We start from the raw sequence: 19,796 nt of genomic DNA, 5'->3' as shown, positions 1-19,796 counted from the left end.
GAAAAACTATATGCCAACAAATTGAACAACCTAGAAGGAATGGATGAATTCCTAGACTCATACAACCTACTCAAACTGAATCAGGAAGAAATAGAGAATCTGAATAGACCAATCACAAGTAAAGAAATAGAAACAGTAATCAAAAACCTCCCCAAAAATAAGAGTCCAGGACCAGACAGCTTCTCTGGAGAATTCTACCAAACATTCAAAGAAGATTTAATACCTATCCTTCTCAAACTGTTCCAGAAAATAGAGGAAGATGGAGCACTCCCTAATACATTCTATGAAGCCAACATCACCCTTATCCCCAAACCTGACAAGGACAACACAAAGAAGGAAAACTACAGGCCGATATCACTGATGAATATAGATGCAAAAATCCTCAACAAAATTTTGGCAAACCGAACACAGCAATATATCAAAAAGATTATACACCATGACCAAGTTGGATTTATACCAGGGACACAGGGATGGTTCAACATCCGCAAGTCAATCAACGTGATACACTACATTAACAATATGAGACACAAAAACCACATGATCATCTCAATAGATGCAGAGAAAGCATTCAACAAGATCCAACATTCATTTATGATAAAAACCCTCAATAAAATGGGTATAGAAGGAAAGTACCTCAACATAATAAAGACCATATATGACAAACCCACAGCCAACATCATACTCAACGGACAAAAACTGAAATCCATCCCTCTCAGAACAGGAACAAGACAAGGGTGCCCACTTTCACCACTCTTATTCAACATAGTACTGGAGGTGTTGGCCAGAGCAATTCGGCAGGAAAAAGAAATAAAAGGAATCCAAACAGGCAACAAAGAAGTAAAACTCTCGCTGTTTGCAGACGACATGATCTTATATATAGAAAACCCCAAAGAATCCATATAAAAACTACTAGAAACAATCAACAACTACAGCAAAGTTGCAGGGTATAAAATCAACATACATAAATCAGTAGCATTTCTATATGCTAACAATGAACTAACAGAAAAAGATCTCAAGAACTCAATCCCATTCACGATCGTGACAAAAAGAATAAAATACCTTGGGATAAATTTAATCAAGGAAGTGAAAGATCTATACAATGAAAACTACAAGACCTTCTTGAAAGAAATCGTCGACGACATAAAAAGATGGAAAGACATTCCATGTACATGGATTGGAAGAATAAACATAGTTAAAATGTCCATACTACCTAAAGCAATCTACAGATTCAATGCTATCCCAATCAGAATTCCAATGTCATTCTTTACAGAAATTGAACAAAGAATCCTAAACGTCATATGGGGCAACGAAAGACCCTGAATTGCTAAAGCAATCCTCAGAAAGAAGAACAAAGCTGGAGGCATCACAATCCCTGACTTCAAAACATACCACAAAGCCACAGTAATCAAAACAGCATGGTACTGGTACAAAAACAGGTCCACAGAGCATTGGAACAGAATTGAAAGCCCAGAAATAAAACCACAGATCTATGGACAGCAAATCTTTGACAAAGGAGCTGAGGGCCTACAATGGAGAAAAGAAAGTCTCTCCAACAAATGGTGCTGGGAAAACTGGACAGCCACATGTAAAAGAATGAAAACCAACCATTCTTTTTCACCATTGACTAAAATAAACTCAAAATGGATCAAAGACCTAAAGATTAGGCCTGAAACAATAAGTCTGCTGGAAGAGAATATCGGCAGCACACTCTTTGACATCAGCTTCAAAAGAATCTTTTCGGACACCATAACCCCTCACATGAGGGAAACAATAGAAAGAATAAACAAATGGGACTTCATCAGGCTAAAGAGCTTCTTCAAGGCAAGGGAAAACAGGATTGAAACAAAAAAAAAACAGCCCACTAAGTGGGAAAAAATATTCACAAGTTCTCCATAATACACAAAGAACTAACACAACTCAACAATAAAAAATTAAATAACCCAATTACAAAATGGGCAGGGGACATGAACAGACATTTCTCCAAAGAAGATATACGGATGGCCAATAGACACATGAAAAGGTGCTCATCATCGCTAATCATCAGGGAAATGCAAATCAAAACTACACTAAGATATCACCTTACACCTGTTAGAATGGCAAAAATATCCAAAACCAAGAGTGACAAATGTTGGAGAGGCTGTGGAGAAAAGGGAACCCTCATACACTATTGGTGGGGATGCAAACTGGTGCAGCCACTATGGAAAACAGTATGGAGATTCCTCAAAAAGTTAAGAATAGAAACACCTTAAGACCCAGCCATCCCACTACCGGGTATATATCCTAAGAACCCGAAATCAGCAATTTCAGAAGCTCTATGCACGCCTATCTGCACTGCAGCATTATTCACAATAGCCAAGTCATGGAACCAACCTAAGTGCCCAGCAACTGATGATGGATAAAGAAGTTGTGGTATATATATATATACAATGGAATACTACTCAGCCAAAAAAAGGACAAAGTTGTCCCATTCACAACAACATGGATAGACCTTGAGAGTATTGTGTTGAGTCAAATAAGCCAGACAGAGAAAGATGAACTCTGTATGACTCCACTCATAGGTGGTAGTTAACATATGGACAAAGAGAACTGATCGGTGGTTGCCAGGGGAAAGGGGCGTGGGGGGAGGGCACTAGGGGTGAAGTGGTGTACCTACAACATGACTAATAATAATGTACAACTGTAATTTCACAAGGAGGTTAACTTTTATAACCTTAATAAAAAAAAAAAGAAAGAAACACTAACAGGATGGTGAAGCAGTGAGCAAAACTGGTCATGTAGGGAGGCTGTAGTCAGAGCAGAGGAGTGGGGCAGGACTGCAGGCAGGGAGTCTCCTTCAGTCAGTTTCCTCTTACGAACTTTTTAAACCTTCCCACGTACTATTTACTTAAAATAAGCGGAGACACGGGCTGGCCCAGTGCTACAGTGGTTAAGGGCATGTGCTCTGCTTCAGAGGCCTGGGCTTCACCAGTTTGGATCCTGGTCGTGAACCTTCGCACCTCTTACCACGCCAGGCTGAGGCAGGCGTCCCACATATAAAATAGAGGAAGATGAGCACAGATCTTAGCTCAGGGCAGATCTTCCTCAAAAACACAAAATAAAATAAGGAGAGATTTATATATGCCATATTTTCCTATGTTTGACCACCATTTTTAAATAACTTTCAGTTTTAACATTTCTACATAGGAAACCATTCCAACAGTCAATCCTTTAAACACTAATGGACATAAAACTGTAAAACATAAAAAATTTACCACTCTCTTTCTAACAACAAAGACAAGGGGCTTTTGGTTTCTGCCTCCACTATATTTACCCAGGGAACATTTTTAGGAAAGAGTAGCATATTATAATACCTCAGGGGTTTGCAATTAAGCCCTGAGTAAACTAGGAATTCCAAAGATTTACACAAGCTTCGATCTGATTCCTCAGATCAATGAAAACAGAAATTCAACTGCCTTTTCCCTAGACCTATTAAAACAGAATTCAGGGCTGGCCTGGCGGCATAGTGCTTAAGTTCACTTTGCTCTGCTTCAGTGCCCTGGGGTTCGGATGTTTGGATCCCAGGTGTGGAGCGACCACTGCTCATCAAGCCATGAACTGGCAGCATCCCACATAAAACGGAGGAAGATGGGCACAGACAGTAGCTCAGGGACAATCTTCCTCTCACACACTCACATAAATAAGAAAATGAATGCAATTCATTTGTCTCAGGAATAGTACAGCGTTTTAAATGTCACAGTTCTCTAGGGACAAGGACACACAAAACTGACCTAAACATGGAAAATGCACCTGAGTACTGCAATACACCCATCTCACATCTTGACGTTCTCTTGTTTAAATGGAAAAAATGTTGGTTTCCAGAATTTTCTTGCCTTGCTCACATCATATATCTGAAAGTACATTTTCAAACCCCAAGTGCAAATCGAAACTAGAATCAGAGAATTGCGATCTTCAACTGATAAAAGAATCTGAGGACAGAAACAGGAATATTCCAATCACCTCATAGAAGCAGCCTGCTGGCCTGCAGTTCAGAAGGAAACCGACACTCAGAAAGGGACCCTATTCCCACACTTGAGGTGTAAACTCTCCCAGTGGAGACAGATGCCCTGGAGAGGGTCAGTCCCTGGTGAAGGAGGGTGGGGACACATGAGCAGCCACAGGAATACACTCTGGGAGCCCCACGCACCCTCCCTCTCCTGTGAGCATGGAGGCACTGCCACCCCCAGGCTCCCACTCTCATAAGTGAGGAAAGTCTCAGTCGCATGCAGTTTAAGCTTCTGACCCACATGAACTCCAAATTCATGAACCTTTGTCCACAGGACGGAACACCTGATCTTCACAGCCTTTCTCACAATGCACAGATTATACTCTCAGTGCACCTAAGTGTGGGTGCAAAACTCAAACAATGTCTAAAATGTTTAGGCCTAAGGAATCACAACCACAACCTCAGACAGGGCGTCACTCCCCAAGCCATGAGCACGTGCACCCCCAGCTTTCCAGGGCTCTGCAGCTCCTCTCAGGATAAAGGCTCCTTCCATGGGGGTGTGAGCAGTAAGACACCTGCAGGGGGAGGCTCCCCAGGAAGGACAACTGGGCCTGCAAGGCCTTCCCTCTGCAGGCCCAAGGGGGCCTCAGCTTGTCCATTTCACTGCAGGCCTCAGCATCCCCAGGGGCTTTGGAACGTCACGTTATTTTAAACGAAACAAACCCAGTGTTTCAAGAATCCAGCAAAATCACTTAAGCCCAGCCTTTCCATGGAAAATAGGGCAGAAAATTATAAGGCACTTGGACTACTTCAAGGAAAAACCAAAAATACCTATTCCTTTCAGAAAATAAGATGGTAGTGAACTATTTCCATGGCAAGGAACCACACTTGACCACTTGTGGTCTGCAAGTCTGAGCCCTGACATTTCATTTGAAAACACCCAAAAGGAAGGAACAGCCCTCAGGAAACTTACTACATGCGTTCAGGGGAAGAAAAAGTGAAATAGATATTCATAACGAATGGAATGTAACAGGAATATTTGATTTCTTTCTGAAATTCACCTCTCTGTTGCCCGTTTGTAACTATCTCATACTGTCTTTCAAGCTCTATTGATTAAATATATGTACCATTAGTGAACAATGGAGAAATCAATAAGGAATCAATCTTTGCAAGGTCACAAACAAAGGCAGCAGCAATGCCAAAAGGACACAACACCCAGGAAAGCTTCTTAAGTGGAAGCTCCAACTAAACGACTTCCCAAAGGACATCTGTGCCCAGAAACATCCTGTGGCGAGAGGCACAAGGATTTCATACAATGTAGTTCATACGGGTATTTTCTGCCGTATTCTAATGTAAGACATCCAAAGAAACATATCTTTTAAAAAGAACCACCTAGGGCTCAAGGAAAAAATGATCCACAGTTAAAATATGGGGTCAGTTTGAAATACCCCAGGGCGGATGAATAGTCGCGAATCAGGCCGTTAACCAGAGACAAGAAGTGGGCTTTGGGAACTGGGGGGGCGGGGAGGGGGGACGGGACCAGAAAAGTCAAGGACTTCCTGCCAGTGGTGCGTAGGGCCAGGCTGGGGTAGAGGATAAGGGATTTGAGAGGCTGCTCCCCAAATATGTGGAAACGCAGGAGAAAACGGATGCCCCGCGGGGAGAAAGGAGGCCCTGCACAGCCCACAGACCGAGGCTCCTCCCACACGACTCCTGGAGACTGAGCCACAACTGTCCCTAATGGCCATCCCTGGAGTCAAAGCACAAAATGTGGAGACAGAGGCTGTGGGTGGAGAAGTGTGCAGAGAGCGACTCTGGGGCCGAAGTCACCACATGCAGTGACAGACAGGATGCTCAGGATCCAGGCTGCCGGCTCAGCCCCCATGTGGCTCGGGGCCCCAGACTCCAGAATTGTCCACGGGCAAGCTGGCAACTGCTGTGGCCAGTGCCAACCAGTCCCTCCTCCCCGTCTCCTCACCCCAGGGCAGCACACTCATCATTTCTGGGTCTCCTCGGTGTCCCTGAGTCCTTCTCATGGCTCCCATGGCCAGTGCAGCTCACAGGAGGACAGACAGGGTGGCAGAGCCACCAGGGACCATTCAGGGCACGAGACAATCTACCCCAAGCACGACAGGAACAAGAAAGGAGCTCCAAGTGGATACACTGCATCACCCCAACCACCTGCCCCAGGGGCTCCCCTGATTGGACAGTCAGGAAGGACCCACCCTCTCATGGATGAGTGACAGTGCAGGGGAAGCCACAGGGCTCCAAGGAACCCGCCTAGGCTGCTGGCTGGAACCTGACTCACTGGCACATCTGCATTTACACACCACTTTCTCCTGCCCTGGGGCTGCCTCTACTCTCTTCACCAGGCTCTTTATGAACACATGGGCACAGGTGTGCACAGAAAATTCCTGACTGAGTTTCCAAAGGGAGCAATAAGTCTAAAACACTGGGGTGGCCCAGGCAAGGACACACTGAAACAAGACGGTCTTATGGGCTTTAGGGGTCAAGGGCTTGCCATAAGGCTTCAAAGCCAATCATGGAATTATGCCCCTTGTATAGAATTGGAGACATTTAAATAGGACTTCACCATTTGTCACAAAGAGCCAGGCTCCAGTTTAATCTTTGAATCTTGCTAGTGGAGCCCTCCACCCACGCCTTCCCCATCCCCACTCATTTGGTGCTTAAGATAAAGGATCCCAGAGCGCTTGGCTCTGGTGTGAAGTTGGAATCCCACAGCCCTACCCTGGGTACAGGGACTCTTCAGTCTTGTGACTATGGGCCACCAGGACCAGCATGAAATGACCCATCTCTTATCAACACAGTGATCAAGAGCTGGTTTTCAGAAAACTACAAAGCATGACGTCAGCCCACATCCACAAGAAATCTTGACCTGAAACGACATCAGAACCCACTACTGTCCTCCCCATGGAACTAAAGGAGGGGGACACGACCAGGACTGGAAAGTGACACTCTCATCAGAGGTGAGGGGTCCATCGTGCAGGAAGACCTGCTGTTGAAACCCATCCACACCTTGCCCTAACTGCTTAAAACCTCGTCATGTTTCAAACCTACCATAAACGCTAAATGCCTCCAATGCACACCTGCCCCGGCAGCATTTCCACAGGCCACCTTGTTCCCTCAACCTCTGAAATTTTCCCCAAATCCTGAATCGGCAATGCAGATCTGACAGCATGTGCCTCCTGTCTCCTTACAGATTGTCGGAGGATAAGCTGTTTTCTTTCCCCAAAGGCTGATGCGGGAATAATTGGCTTTTTATGTGCATCGGTTGGGAGAACCACATCTTTGTCTGGTAACAGTCTAACCACAGGGCGTGACACATGTTCATTAAAGTCTCAGCTGTACATTTTACACTGGGAGAAATTTATTTTAGATCAGTTCTTACGCAAGTCCCTAGAGACCTCACAGATGTTAACCGCTATGCCTAAGGCAATTGATTCCTACTGTCACTGTCATAAGGAACACACTAAAGCCTCATGTAAATATGCAATGCATCTAGAAACTGTTCCACTGCCCCCAGCTTTACTGAGATATAATTGACTGATAAAATTGTCTATATTTAAAGATAAAATCATGATGATTTGATATACACATATAATTTGTATACCTGAAATTTGCTAAGTCAGTGTCTTAAGTCTTACCACACACACACACACACACACACACACACACACACACACACAAAGTAGGTACCTAGAGTTGGCAATGATGGATCATATGGAATTTTATGTTGTATATTTGAGGAAATCCCAGACCTTTTCCCACATTAACTATACCATGTTGTATTCTTACCACCCATGTATGAGAGTTCAAAGTTGTAAATATATCCCCAAGAAAACTTGTTATTATTTTCCTTCTGGATTGTGGCTATCCTAGTGGTTGTGAAGCCTTATCTAACTGGGGTTCTCATTTGCATTTCCTTGATGACTAACAATGTCCAGCATATTTTCATATGCTCTTGACCACGTCTCCATCTACTTTGAAAAAGAACATACTGAGATCCTTTGACACATTTAAGTAGAGTTATTTGACTTTTTAAAACTAAGTTACAAGAGGTATTTAGATATTTTTCATACCACTTCCTTATGAGACATATGGTTTCCAACCTTTTCTTCCATTCTGTGGGTTTTGTTTTCACTCCGTTGCCTTAAAACTTTTACTTTAAATTGTGGTGATATACAGATATCATGAAACGTATATTTCCACCATTTTGGAAGTGTATAGATGAGTTGTAGCACATGTCAGAATCTGCTGGATGGCAGTGCATAACTGGGCAATGCCTCTTACATTATGTAACTGCGCCCCTAACTTTCACAAGGAAGACGTCCCACTGGTTGACGCCCCTGCATTTACATCACTGAGTCAGCAAGGACCTACCAGGAGGCACTCAGGACTTCCGAGTCACTTCCTTTCACAGGGCCATGCCTCCTTGGTTAGGAGGAAAGGTATAAGAGAATATGATCAGAAAACCTCTCCTCAGCTCTTGAAGACATTGCAAACCCATTGCTAAGACAAGAGCTGCCCAACAAAGATCCTTAGACTCTCTGGCCACAGTTGGCCTTGGCACCAGGACAGCCCTTGATTCTCTCTTAGCTGAGCAGGGAGGCGTCTGTGCTGTGGCCACCACCACCTGCTGCTCCTGAATGAACACTTCTGGGGAAGGTGAAACTCAATGACACAGGATCCCTGAGCAAGCAAATAGTTTTATTAGAAGGTGACTCCTTCCGTGGGGTCTTTCTTTGACTTACTGATTGTGAATGGTTGGGTCTTGGGGACCATGGCTCCAAAGTGCGACCCAGATGTTCAGAGCTCCCCTGCCTACTGGAATCAGCATGGACTCCCCGGCGCACTGTGTTCTCTCAGACGGGTCAAGTGCATGTTTGCAGCTGCTAACCACCAAGCGATGCTCTCCCTGCACTGGAACCTCAGAAAGAAGAGGGCTACCGTCTTACAGATTGTGGACCTGCAGCCTTTCAGAGGGTAAAGGCTGTAAACCTGCGGGTCACAGGGGCTAAGCAAAAACACCATGACCTCTGGCTATGACCCAAGGGAAGAGCAAAACCTGAGAGAATGTCACAGCACTAGCTGAGAGGGACACGAGTGCCTTAAATTTGGTCACATCTCTGTTAAGCTGTGAGTCTCATCAACGACGGGAAATTGTAAAAAAGAAAACCACGAGCCCACGATGGAGTCATCTTGCTACTCCCACATCACCCAACCAGAGCCAAATCCCTCACCTAACCGAACATTCAGACTTTCCCAGGAGGACCCTCCTATCCCTTAAAGGAGGTAACCTGGCCTAAAATATTCCGATTTTATGTTTACAACTTTGTTTTCCTGCCTTTACAAGGTTTCCCTTTTCTGGACCATTTCGAGCTCTTCTCTCTTGCTGGATGGGATGCTGCTCACCTCACGAAATGCTCAATAAAGCCAATGAGACCTTTAAAACTTACAGTCAATTTCTGTTATTCAAGAGTATTAAACATAAAATGGTTCATACACTCTGTTTATGATGAATTGTTTCTTGAGTATCAAGATTCGAAAATTCAGCCTGAGATCTCAAAGTGTGTCTGAAGGCTGACATCCAGCATGTCTTCTGGGACTGGCATCTCATTTCCCCATGCCCATGTACACAAGAATGGAATTCATTTCTTCTAAGTGTTTTCAGTATTTATGCAAAAGAAGGAATTACAGTACGTATTTTCTCTCCCTTTTGATGTGCAAAAGTCAAGCGGCTTACATGGTGAAATGTGCTTTGCTTTCTTGTTCATGTCTAATACATCCCACAGCTAGGTCATGTCAATGTGGTGTGCCACCAGCACACGTGATGGAGAACACTGCAGAGCTGCTGCTGCTGTCCCTAACCAGGCCGTCCCTGATCAAAGAGGGGACCCAGTGCTCAGCGGGCTCAGTCAAACTCCAGGCAATCAGGCTAGAAGATGCCAACAGTCTGCCTCATCTTCACAGTTTTACAGGCTTTTTGCTCAGTGCCAATGGTCGAACTGCCTGGTCACAACCACATCAACTCGTTATTCGAGGCAACCCTTTGGAAGAAAGACTGTGTGATAATCTTTCCCATAGTTCCTCAAATACAAAAGGTCACACGTGTCTCTGCACGGACTGAACATCAAACCACGGAGCCTCAGCTCAACCCTCCGGCTAGGAAATTAGTTACTGTTTCTGAGACACACACTCACACCTCAGATGAAACCAGAAGCAGAAAAAACAAACAGCGGGTGGGAGGTGGGCTTTGGAGCCTCAAGACAATGAGGTGCCTCCATGCTCCCAGGGAAGGATGAGGATGGCTTATTTGAACAAGTCTCTCAACACACGTGGTAATGAGATCCACTATGCTACAGACTGATAAGACTGTAATAGTATTCTGAAAAAGTATATTGCAATACTTTCCACGATAAAAATTATTATATACGTTACTAATATGGAATATATTCTACTTATATATAATAGATACTGATTATGTATAACAATATACTATATGCCACCTATACTATATACAGATAATGTACTGAATATACCACTTGTGGAAATACATACACACTGTATTCTACATTCTCCCTATGTATACACACATACACACACAGATACACACTATATTTAGCCTTAGAAAAGTTTATACAATACTACATTATACTACAGTATACAGATACTTCTTTTAATATAGATGAAAAAAGCCTACCAAAAGCACTAATACACTAATTCCAGGAATATATCAAAGGACCTAAAACCACGACCATGTGGAATTTAACCCAGGAAAGAAATGGCTTTGCCTCTGAAAATGAATTAACATAAGAAACCATTAATGGAATCAACGTCAAAAACTATAGGATCATCTCAACAGATACAAACAAGCATGAGACCAAGTTCAACAGCCCTTCAAGGAAAACACTCAGGAAACTAGGAGAACCTCCCTCAGTAAACTCCCTCACCCTGAAATAATGCATCAGCGAAGAACCCACAGCTGACGTCATTCTAGATGGTGAAGGACTGCAGGCTTTCTCTCTCAGATCAGAGAGAAGACAGAGATGTCTGCTCTCACCTGTTCTACCCACTGTGGTGAGAAAGGTGCCACCAGGGCAATTAGGCAAGGATATGACTAAAAAACCGCAACATATGTCAAAGACATAGCCCTGCAGACAGACAGACAAAGTCAACAAAGGCTTCCTCACTGGACACACACATGCACACACCCACACGAGACACACAAAGTCACCAATCCTCAGTGATAATGGCCCACAGACCCACAGCCCAGGCCCTGAAGAGGGAGAGTCAAGGCCCACGATGACTGCAGTGATCACCGTGTCCCAGCCCCTCGTGCTATGATTACTTCCAGAAACACGACTGTCACCGTGTGTCCCTTCCTCACTTTGCTTTCCCATTGGAAGTTCAGTGCAGACAACAAAGGTCCGTGGATCGTTGCCCTGCTGCCACGCCCTCCATTTCAGTCTCTGTGATCTGGAATCTGGAACATTCCAAGATGGAGAAGTGGACACCTCTGGGCCTCAGAGCCCAAGTCACCCAGCCACAGAGACATCACCTGAGGGACCGAGAAAAGTACTAGAAGTTGTTGCAAGAGAATGCTGGTATGTGCCATGGGTCTTTTCTCCCTCTTCCCTTCAAGAAGCTGTGGGTGTGGCCTCTGACAAAGGGGGGATGTCCTGTATACCTGTGCAATTCGGAAAGCAGAAATCCCCACAATTTCCCACCTCTTCCGTTGGCATGGTGGCAGATGCATTCTGGGACCCACATGAAGAGAGGGGACCCCGTGACTGTGGAGGGTCTGGCTGAGATCACCATTTCCAACAGGTCTCAGGGCTCCAACTCTGCAGGGTGAGTACTGATGCAGAAAAAGTAACCACTGGCCTTGGGGGGTGGGCTCCAAACTCACTCTCGAGGGGGGTTCTGAGGTGAGCCAGTGAGGTCAGCACATGAGCCACTGAAACCGCAGGGTGAAATGTGCCAGAGATCTCAGGGAGAGTGCTTTAGGTACAGCCGGGCAACTGAGGAAGTCCCAGAGCTAGGACAAGGCAAGACAAATCTTTGACAATATTGGTGTCATCAAGACTATTGTGAAACTGTGCTTGCTGGTGCAGAGGTGATGTGTATGTGACAGTGGGGAGTCTTGTGTTCCGGGGGGCTGTGCCTCAGGACATGGGCTCTGGGTACTGCCACTGCCTCACCTCACAGTCAACGTAGAATTACAAATGTGAAAATATGGGAAATCTCATTTACAATGGAGCCAGGAAGGGGCCAGCCTGGTGGTGTAGCCGTTAAGTTCACACACTCCACTTTGGAGGCCCCGGGCTCACGGGTTCAGATCCTGGCTGCAGACCTATGCACCACTTGGCAAGCCATGCTGTGGCACGCGTCCCACATATAAAGTAGGGGAAAATGGGCATGGATGTGAGCTCAGGGCCAGCCTTCCTCAGCAAAAACAGGAAGACTGGAGTGGATGTCAGCTCACGGCTAATTTGCCTCAAAAAAAAAAAATAAATAAATAAATGGAGTCGGGAGACCTGAAGGGTTAACACCCACCCATTAGGACTCGCCATACATTGCAGACCCCAAAGAAGTGTCCCTCCCATTCCCCAACAGGAAACCCCTTACTTTACAGACCTCAGAAAGAGGGACAAAGAATTTCTCCTTGCCCAGCAACAGCCCAGTCAATGAGAAGCCACCACACTCAGCCACTGTCAGTACCCTGATCTCTCCTCCTCCTTCAAGGGACTTCTGTTGGGAACAGCCCCTCCCAGCTCCCTCCTGTCTTCTATGAAAGCAAGCTCCTTTGTTCTCTTCTCCCTACCTGCCTATGGCTCACCATAATTTGCAGGTCCTGAATTCTATTTCCTCTGCTAGTACCAAGTAAACACATTTCCCTGGTAAAACCACTGACTTTTTCAATTTTAAGGTCAACACAACAGAAAACTTCCAGAGTGGGACACATGTTGCATCAAAACATGTTTCCCAGCAAGGAGACAACAATTGGGCTTCAAATGGAAAACGTAATACCTGGAAACGGTCTCAAGACCTGCTCTGGGATACACGATGACGATGCCCAAGGGTCCAACGAGGATGCGCCCAGGCAGATCCCACGTGGAGATGTGTCAGGTGCAGTTTTACGTTTCAGGTCACCGCATTCCCAGGATATGACCCAGGAAACCTGCTGTCAACTGAAAGATGGAGGCCGGGAGCCCCATCACTTTCTCACCAGGTATGTGAATGACACAAGGGCAGGTGTAGCCCTAGAGCGAGTTTTCTAATTCAGACTGGGTGCCAGCAACAGTCCATAGTGGCCTATGTCCTTCTTCCCAGTCCTTCCACTCCTTCCAAAGAAGGAACCCAAGGTGGTGGAAGGAAGTGTTGCACACGTAGCAAAGTTCAGGAGAGTTTCACGTTCTCCTAGCATGTGAACATCTGTGTTGTTTTCTATTAATTGGTTTCAGTATATTCACATACAAAGAGCAGTGGTGAGTTTTCCTGAATGTACAGTTACACCACCATCAGGATGGTGAACACTCCTTGAAGCCAGAGAACACGCTCATGCTGCCCATTGTACTGAACCCTCTCATCCTTAGAAATAGATCTGTTTCTGCTTCCTATGCATTTCCCTTGTCCAGAATGTCACACAAGTGGAACACCATTTTGCCCTGTGAGTCCTGTTTGGAAACTGATGCCATATTGTTAAATTGCATTAACTATACAAAATTTGTGGTGTTCTGTGAGTTTGAAACTTTGACATTGCCCAGGCGAAGGGCACCCATTATGCCTTGGAACGAAGAGATTCTACTGTTATGAGGTATGTGAATTTGAGCGAGACCACGTGCCTAAGTTCCTTCATTGGCATCATGGGAGGAAAGATGGGGACAGGGAATCAAATGAGATACTAATAATTATGAAATAACATAATCTCTACACTGCTAAGTAAACACAAATTAGTAGAAACAAAAGGGAACAAGCTTGCATTTCCATTGTGTTTAAGGGAACACAAACTGCCACATTTTACCCCGGTGTCCATAACATCTCCTGGAAATGTAAACATGGCTGAGAGGAGGGGAGGTGGAGGAGGCTACAGAGATTCCACATCCTCTCTGGACACTCCATTCCCCCAGCACCTGATGTGGTCACCAGCTCAGAAAGCCTCTGAATTCTGTCTGTAAGAGTTCCGATGGAGGCTGCATTACATGGGCACTATTTATTAAATCACCGGTCGTTGGTGATTAACTCAGTCTCCAGCCCCGCTCCTCTCCACAGACGCTGGGAGCTGGGACTGAAAGTTCCAAGAATTTAATCAAGGCTTGGTGTTTCTGGCGTCCAATCCCCAATCTGAAGGCACGTAGGAGCTGGCCAAGAGTTGTCTCATTAAAACAGAAGACACTCTATCACCCTTCTCACTCAAAAAATCCAAGGGCATCAAGAGGTTTTTACTAGGAACTGAGGACAAACAACAAATATCTCCCTTACAATACCACAGAAGGTCAAGCCCAGGGACACAGGCTCACTAAAGAATGAGAGCAAAAATCCCACTAGGAATGCTTCCCCTCTGCCCACACCAACCTCCACATCTACTGGACTCTCGTTTAATCATAGTAGACCACACTCAAAGAACTAGATGCTGTCTGGTAACATCAAGAAGACAAGGATGTCCCCTCCCAACACTCTGAGTCAAGCTGTACTGGAATTCTCAGTTAAGGCAATTAGACACAAAAAGGAAATAAAAGGGACACACATTAGGAAGCAGGAAATAAAGCTGTTCTTGTGGCACAAGATTGTCCCCAGCAAGCAGGAGACAACAGTGCATGCCGCCACCAGGCAGCACAGCAGGGGAGCAAGTCAGAGCAAGAGAAGACAGACCCAGGGTTGGGGTCATGTCTGGACATGAGGCTGAGGGTGCCAACTATAATGGTCACCTGCAGAGGGGTGGTTCCCTTGTTGCGACGCAGGCCAGGGTGGCGCACACACACAGATGGCAGGACAAGGCTTAGGACTCACATCATAGAGGTCTGAGGGGAGGGCAGGGCCAGCCTCTCCAGCAGCTCTCACAGGGTTCACGAAAGCAAGGAATGGAGCCTGGCCTGGGGGTTCACTGGACCTGGGAGTGGGGCCGGGGTAAGAGCTCTGCACACAGGTAGGGGCTGGGGTGGTGGGAATCTCCTGCCTACTCCAGAGGAGACAGCACCCAGGCTTCCTCCTCAGTTTTTCCAGGTGGGAGCACAAGGGGAAGAGCATGGGTGGGGCTTAAGCTGTGAGCAGTCACCAAAAATGTAGAGTCTGACTGCTCACTACAAGGACAAAGTGGGTAAGAAAAATATGCATTCTTGACTGATTTATATAAAGAAACACTAACAGGGGCTCAAAAATGATCAAAACTGTGCATTTGGGGTGACCAGAGTAACAGGGCTGGAGAGGACCAGGATAGGTTGTATCTTTGTTACTGTAGGGGAGGAAGACATTTCCTCTTCCCAAATGTGGGTTCGTCTGGCCGGAGAACGAATTAAATTCACATGAGACAGAATAGCAAGAGAAAATTAAACAAAGCTTTATGAGGAACCATGGCCTGCGGCCTTTCTTCTCGACGGAAGAAAGGGCACCGAAGAAGTGGGGTGCACATAGTGGTTATATACCCCCAAACAGGGTGTTTCACATGTGATTGAAATGTCCCTCCCACAATAGTCACAAGATTGCCCTGTTGGCACAGCGCTTGATGGACACAGCAGGTAGTGGTCTGCTGTCTCAGAGGGCGTAGCCTGAGGCAAGCCTATTGTCTGGAGCTGGGCGGTACAGGTGAGTGCAGCAATCGGTTCCTAGCCTAAGGAAAGATGCTTAATCCTTAAGAAATGCCAACGTTGGGAGGGGGAGGGAAGTCAGTTACAGGAGGTTACCAGACTAGTACAATAAAATGCAGATTTTAGTCCTTGCCTTTGGTATTGATTAAGAGTTTCTAGAGAGAAGGTCATCTCCTTTCTTCTTCCTGGTACAGAGAGGGAGGCACCTTTTACAGATAGAGATTTACCTTACAAATGTAAACGAGTCCTAACCAAGGGCAAGTTCCATTCCTCAGAGCCTCCTTGCCTGTCCCAGTTTATCAAAAGCAATGAGCCTCAAATAATCCTGATGCCAAAGAGACATATCTTGGGGTGGCCAATTTCAGGTCCCCACACTACCTTACAGATTTATTTTAAATAAATTTGCATCCTTTAATTTTAACTCTTGTAGATAGGACGACATTCTAAGATTTAATTCCTTTAAAGACTAACTTTGAGAAAAGTGTAAACCATACAAAATTAAATTTTCAAATCTGTAACTCAAAGGACATGTGGCATCCTAGTTTGTCCTTCCTCTATAGCTCACACTGGGCTATTTTCAAGAATAACAGCCTATTATAAGGCAATCAGGGTTTAAGTTTAAGCCCTTAACTGTATTAGATTTTCAAAGATTTACATAAGCTTCCAAAAGTTTTTCTCAAATTGATTAAAACAGAATTTCAATTGCTTTAGCCTTTTAAATTTCTGTGTTCTCTAGAGACACCCACATAGATAAAAGCGACCGAAAAAAGGAAAAAATTTTCTTGCTTTCCTCACATCAAATTCCTCAATCAACTTACACTCTCAGGGCCCAAGTGCTAAGGGAAACGAGAGCCAAAGGGCTGCACTAGTCCATCGATAAAGGAATCCAAAGGGAAGAAACACAAACACTGGAACCAGCTCAGATGAGCAGCCTGCTTCCCACAGGACAGAAGGAAAGCCACAGTCAGAAGGTTCCATGTTCCTGACTCTCCTGGTGGAGACAGAGCCCTGGAGGGGGTCAGTCCCTGGAGAAGGAGGGGAGGGCACCTGAGCAGCCACAGGAAGGAGCTCTGGGAGCCCCACACACCCTCCTCTCCCCAGGGAACAGTGCACATGCTCCCTCTCTCAGGCTCCATTCTCACAGTGAGGAAACTCAGCTGGATCCAGTTTAAGGTTCTGACCCAAATAGACCCCTGGATTAATGGGCCCTAATCCGGGACACAGAGCTCCTGACTCTCACAGACTTTCTCAGTGTAAACAAATTACTCCCTGCGTGCACCCACACTGTGCATGCAAAACTCCAACTGTGTCTAGAAACAGGCCCAAGGCAACCACAGCGACAACCTCAGAAAGGGTGTCACTTCCCATCCCATGAGCACGTGCACCTCCAGCTTTCCAGGGCTCTGCAGCTCCTCTCAGGATAAAGGCTCCTTCCATGGGGGTGTGAGCAGTAGGACACCTGCAGGGGGAGGCTCCCGAGGAAGGACAACTGGGCCTTCAAGGCCTTCCCTCTGCAGGCCCAGGGGGGCCTTAGCTTAGACTCACTGCCCTCAGGCCTCTGCCCCCACTGGAGTGTTTTTTTCACCAACATTGATATTTTAAATACACAAAACCAGTGTTTAAACCATCCAGCGAACACACTCAAACCACTCTTTAGGTGGAAATGAGGGAACAAAATGGTATAGCAATTTGCTAAATCAACGAGAAACCCCACAAAAATATACCTCATTCTGGAAAAACAAGATATCACATTATTTCCAAAACAGGAAATATTTATAAACTATGAACCCTACCTGATCACTGGAGGTCTGCAAGTCTAAGCTGTGGAAATCCATTTTATCTCACCCAAAATAAAAGAACATACTTCAGAATATTACGACCCACCATGGGAGGAAAAGAGTGAAACAAGAATTGAGTGCAGGCCATGTAAAACTGGAATATTTTACTTTTCCTGAAATTCACCTCTTTCGTGCCTCTTTGGAAATCTTGTACATCGTGTTGCGTGTTGATTAAATAAATATTTACTCACTGAAAAACTGAGACTAAAATAAAGTGAATAAACCTTTCCAAAGGTGACTAACGCAGATGGGGACAGTGCTGACAGGACAGATCATCCCGGGTGTTTTCTGAAGAGGAACCTGGCCCCAGAGGAGTTCCCACAGGATGTCTGCGCCCAGAAAGATCCTGGGGAGACGCACGAGGATTTCATGCAACGTAGTTCCAGGCGGTGAGAGGCTGCTTTTCACTCATGGAAAACATCAACACACACAAATCTTTTTAAAACAGGAATCCGCGGACTGTGAGAAAACGATAACCAATTAAAATGTTCAATCTGTTTCAATTCCAACAAGAAGGACAAATACTTGATGATAATGCTGTGAATCGGAGGCAGGAAGTTGGCATTTGGGAATTCGGCGAGACCCTGGAGATTCAAGCATTTGTTCCCAGCCCCGGGAAGACCTGCACGCGCGGGACAGGGTCAGGGATTTGAGACTCTGCTCCTCAAACGTACGGAAAATTAAGAAGAAAACGGGTGCCCCCTCGGCAGAAAAGAGGCCCTCGGAACCCCACAGACCGCAGCCCCTCCAGGCGCGGACCCCGGAGACCGAGGCCCGACTGTCCTGCGGACCCTCCCGCGGGCCCCGCACCGTTTGGGACACGCAGGGCTGCGGGCGCACAGCGGCCCAGAGACGCTCCGGCCCAAGTCGCCGCGCGCAGGGACCACAGGACGCCCGGGGCCCGGCTGCCGGCCCCGCCACCACGCTGCGGCCGGAGAGGCCTGAGGGCCGAGGAGCGCCACCGCGGACTCGTGGCGGCGGACCCCGGAGGGGACCGCGGGAGGCCGGGCCCGCCCTGCCGCTTCCCACCAGCCCCTCCTCCCGCGTCCTCCGCCCCAGGCCCGTACACTCACCATTTCCAGGGCTCCCGGGTCCCCCGAGTCCTTCCTAGGACACTGCGGTCTCTCCAGGTCACGACTCGACAGAACAGGGCTCTGAACCACAAGGAGGCTTAAATGGCGGGAGATGCGGTCCCCAGCGCTTCCCAAGCAGGAACTTCCGGGGGTTGGGGCGCTTCTCCCCACCCACCTGCCCCGACCGCGCCTCTGATTGGTCAGTTCAAAACACTCCATCTCCTGAGTCTGAGTGACAGCCGTTGAGTTTAGGTGTCTGAGCAGAATGCCAGACAGAATTCGTCCTCTGCAGAGATATTTGCATTGAAAGGTACTGCTGGGAGGGGACTCATGGGACTGTGATCCTTCTTTACAAACACACACAACTGAAGGTCCCGTCACCATATGCAATGATTAGTCTCTCTCCATTTTGATGTTTGTTGACAACTGGAGTCTGACATAGTTTTGTCAAATAGGTACACAGACAGACACGGTGACCAGGGAACTAGGCAAAGAAAGGGGTACAGAGGATGTGTTAAAAACTAACATTGTCTGTTGAGTGTGTGCAGATGGAAAGTTACAGGAAGAGCCTGAACACAGAAGCTTCCCACAAGCAGGCTGGCCGAAGCCAGTTGTATTCGCCAGGATCTGCTCTGAAGTGAACTTTCCCCATTATCAACTAATTAATATTTTCAATTCTCCTCCTCTGGGAGGGACCAGGCAGCCATTTCTGGATCATACTATGTATGTAGTAGCATGTCTCTTCTACCAATGAGACTTAAAGGAACATAACACTAGGCAATAAACCCTGTCAACGAAAATAATCCATAGCCAATCTATAAATGAAAATTTGGGTGAGTTTATTCTGAGCTTAAATCTCAGGATTATAACCCAGGAGAGTCTTTCCACAAAGGAACAGAGCACTGCAAAGAAGTAGGGGTACACAGGGTGGTTATATACCCTCAAAGAGGGTGTTTCACATATGATTGAAATGTCCCTCCCACAATAGTCGCAAGATTGCCCTGTCAGCACAGCACTTGATGGACACAGCAGGTAGTGGGTCTGCTATCTTGGTGGGCATAGCAGGAGGCAAGTCTAT

General features: G+C 46.2%; 1 protein-coding gene across 2 annotated transcripts in view; it reads right to left on the bottom strand.

The window, feature by feature from the left end:
- The window catches only part of LOC106836898 (zinc finger protein 14-like), a 46,519-nt gene extending 27,335 nt beyond the window's left edge, over window positions 1-19,184 (bottom strand). For both annotated transcript variants that reach the window (XM_044753784.2, XM_044753779.2), the window contains exon 1: window positions 18,719-19,184. In XM_044753784.2, coding sequence (XP_044609719.2) covers window positions 18,719-19,102 — 384 coding nt within the window. In that variant the 5' untranslated portion in view covers window positions 19,103-19,184. The remainder of the gene's footprint in view (window positions 1-18,718) is intronic.
- Between the last annotated feature and the right edge of the window lie 612 nt (window positions 19,185-19,796).

This window comes from Equus asinus, chromosome 20 (genome assembly GCF_041296235.1).
Source record: "Equus asinus isolate D_3611 breed Donkey chromosome 20, EquAss-T2T_v2, whole genome shotgun sequence".
NCBI lineage: Eukaryota > Metazoa > Chordata > Mammalia > Perissodactyla > Equidae > Equus > Equus asinus.
This window is presented reverse-complemented; position numbering and strand designations above follow the sequence as displayed.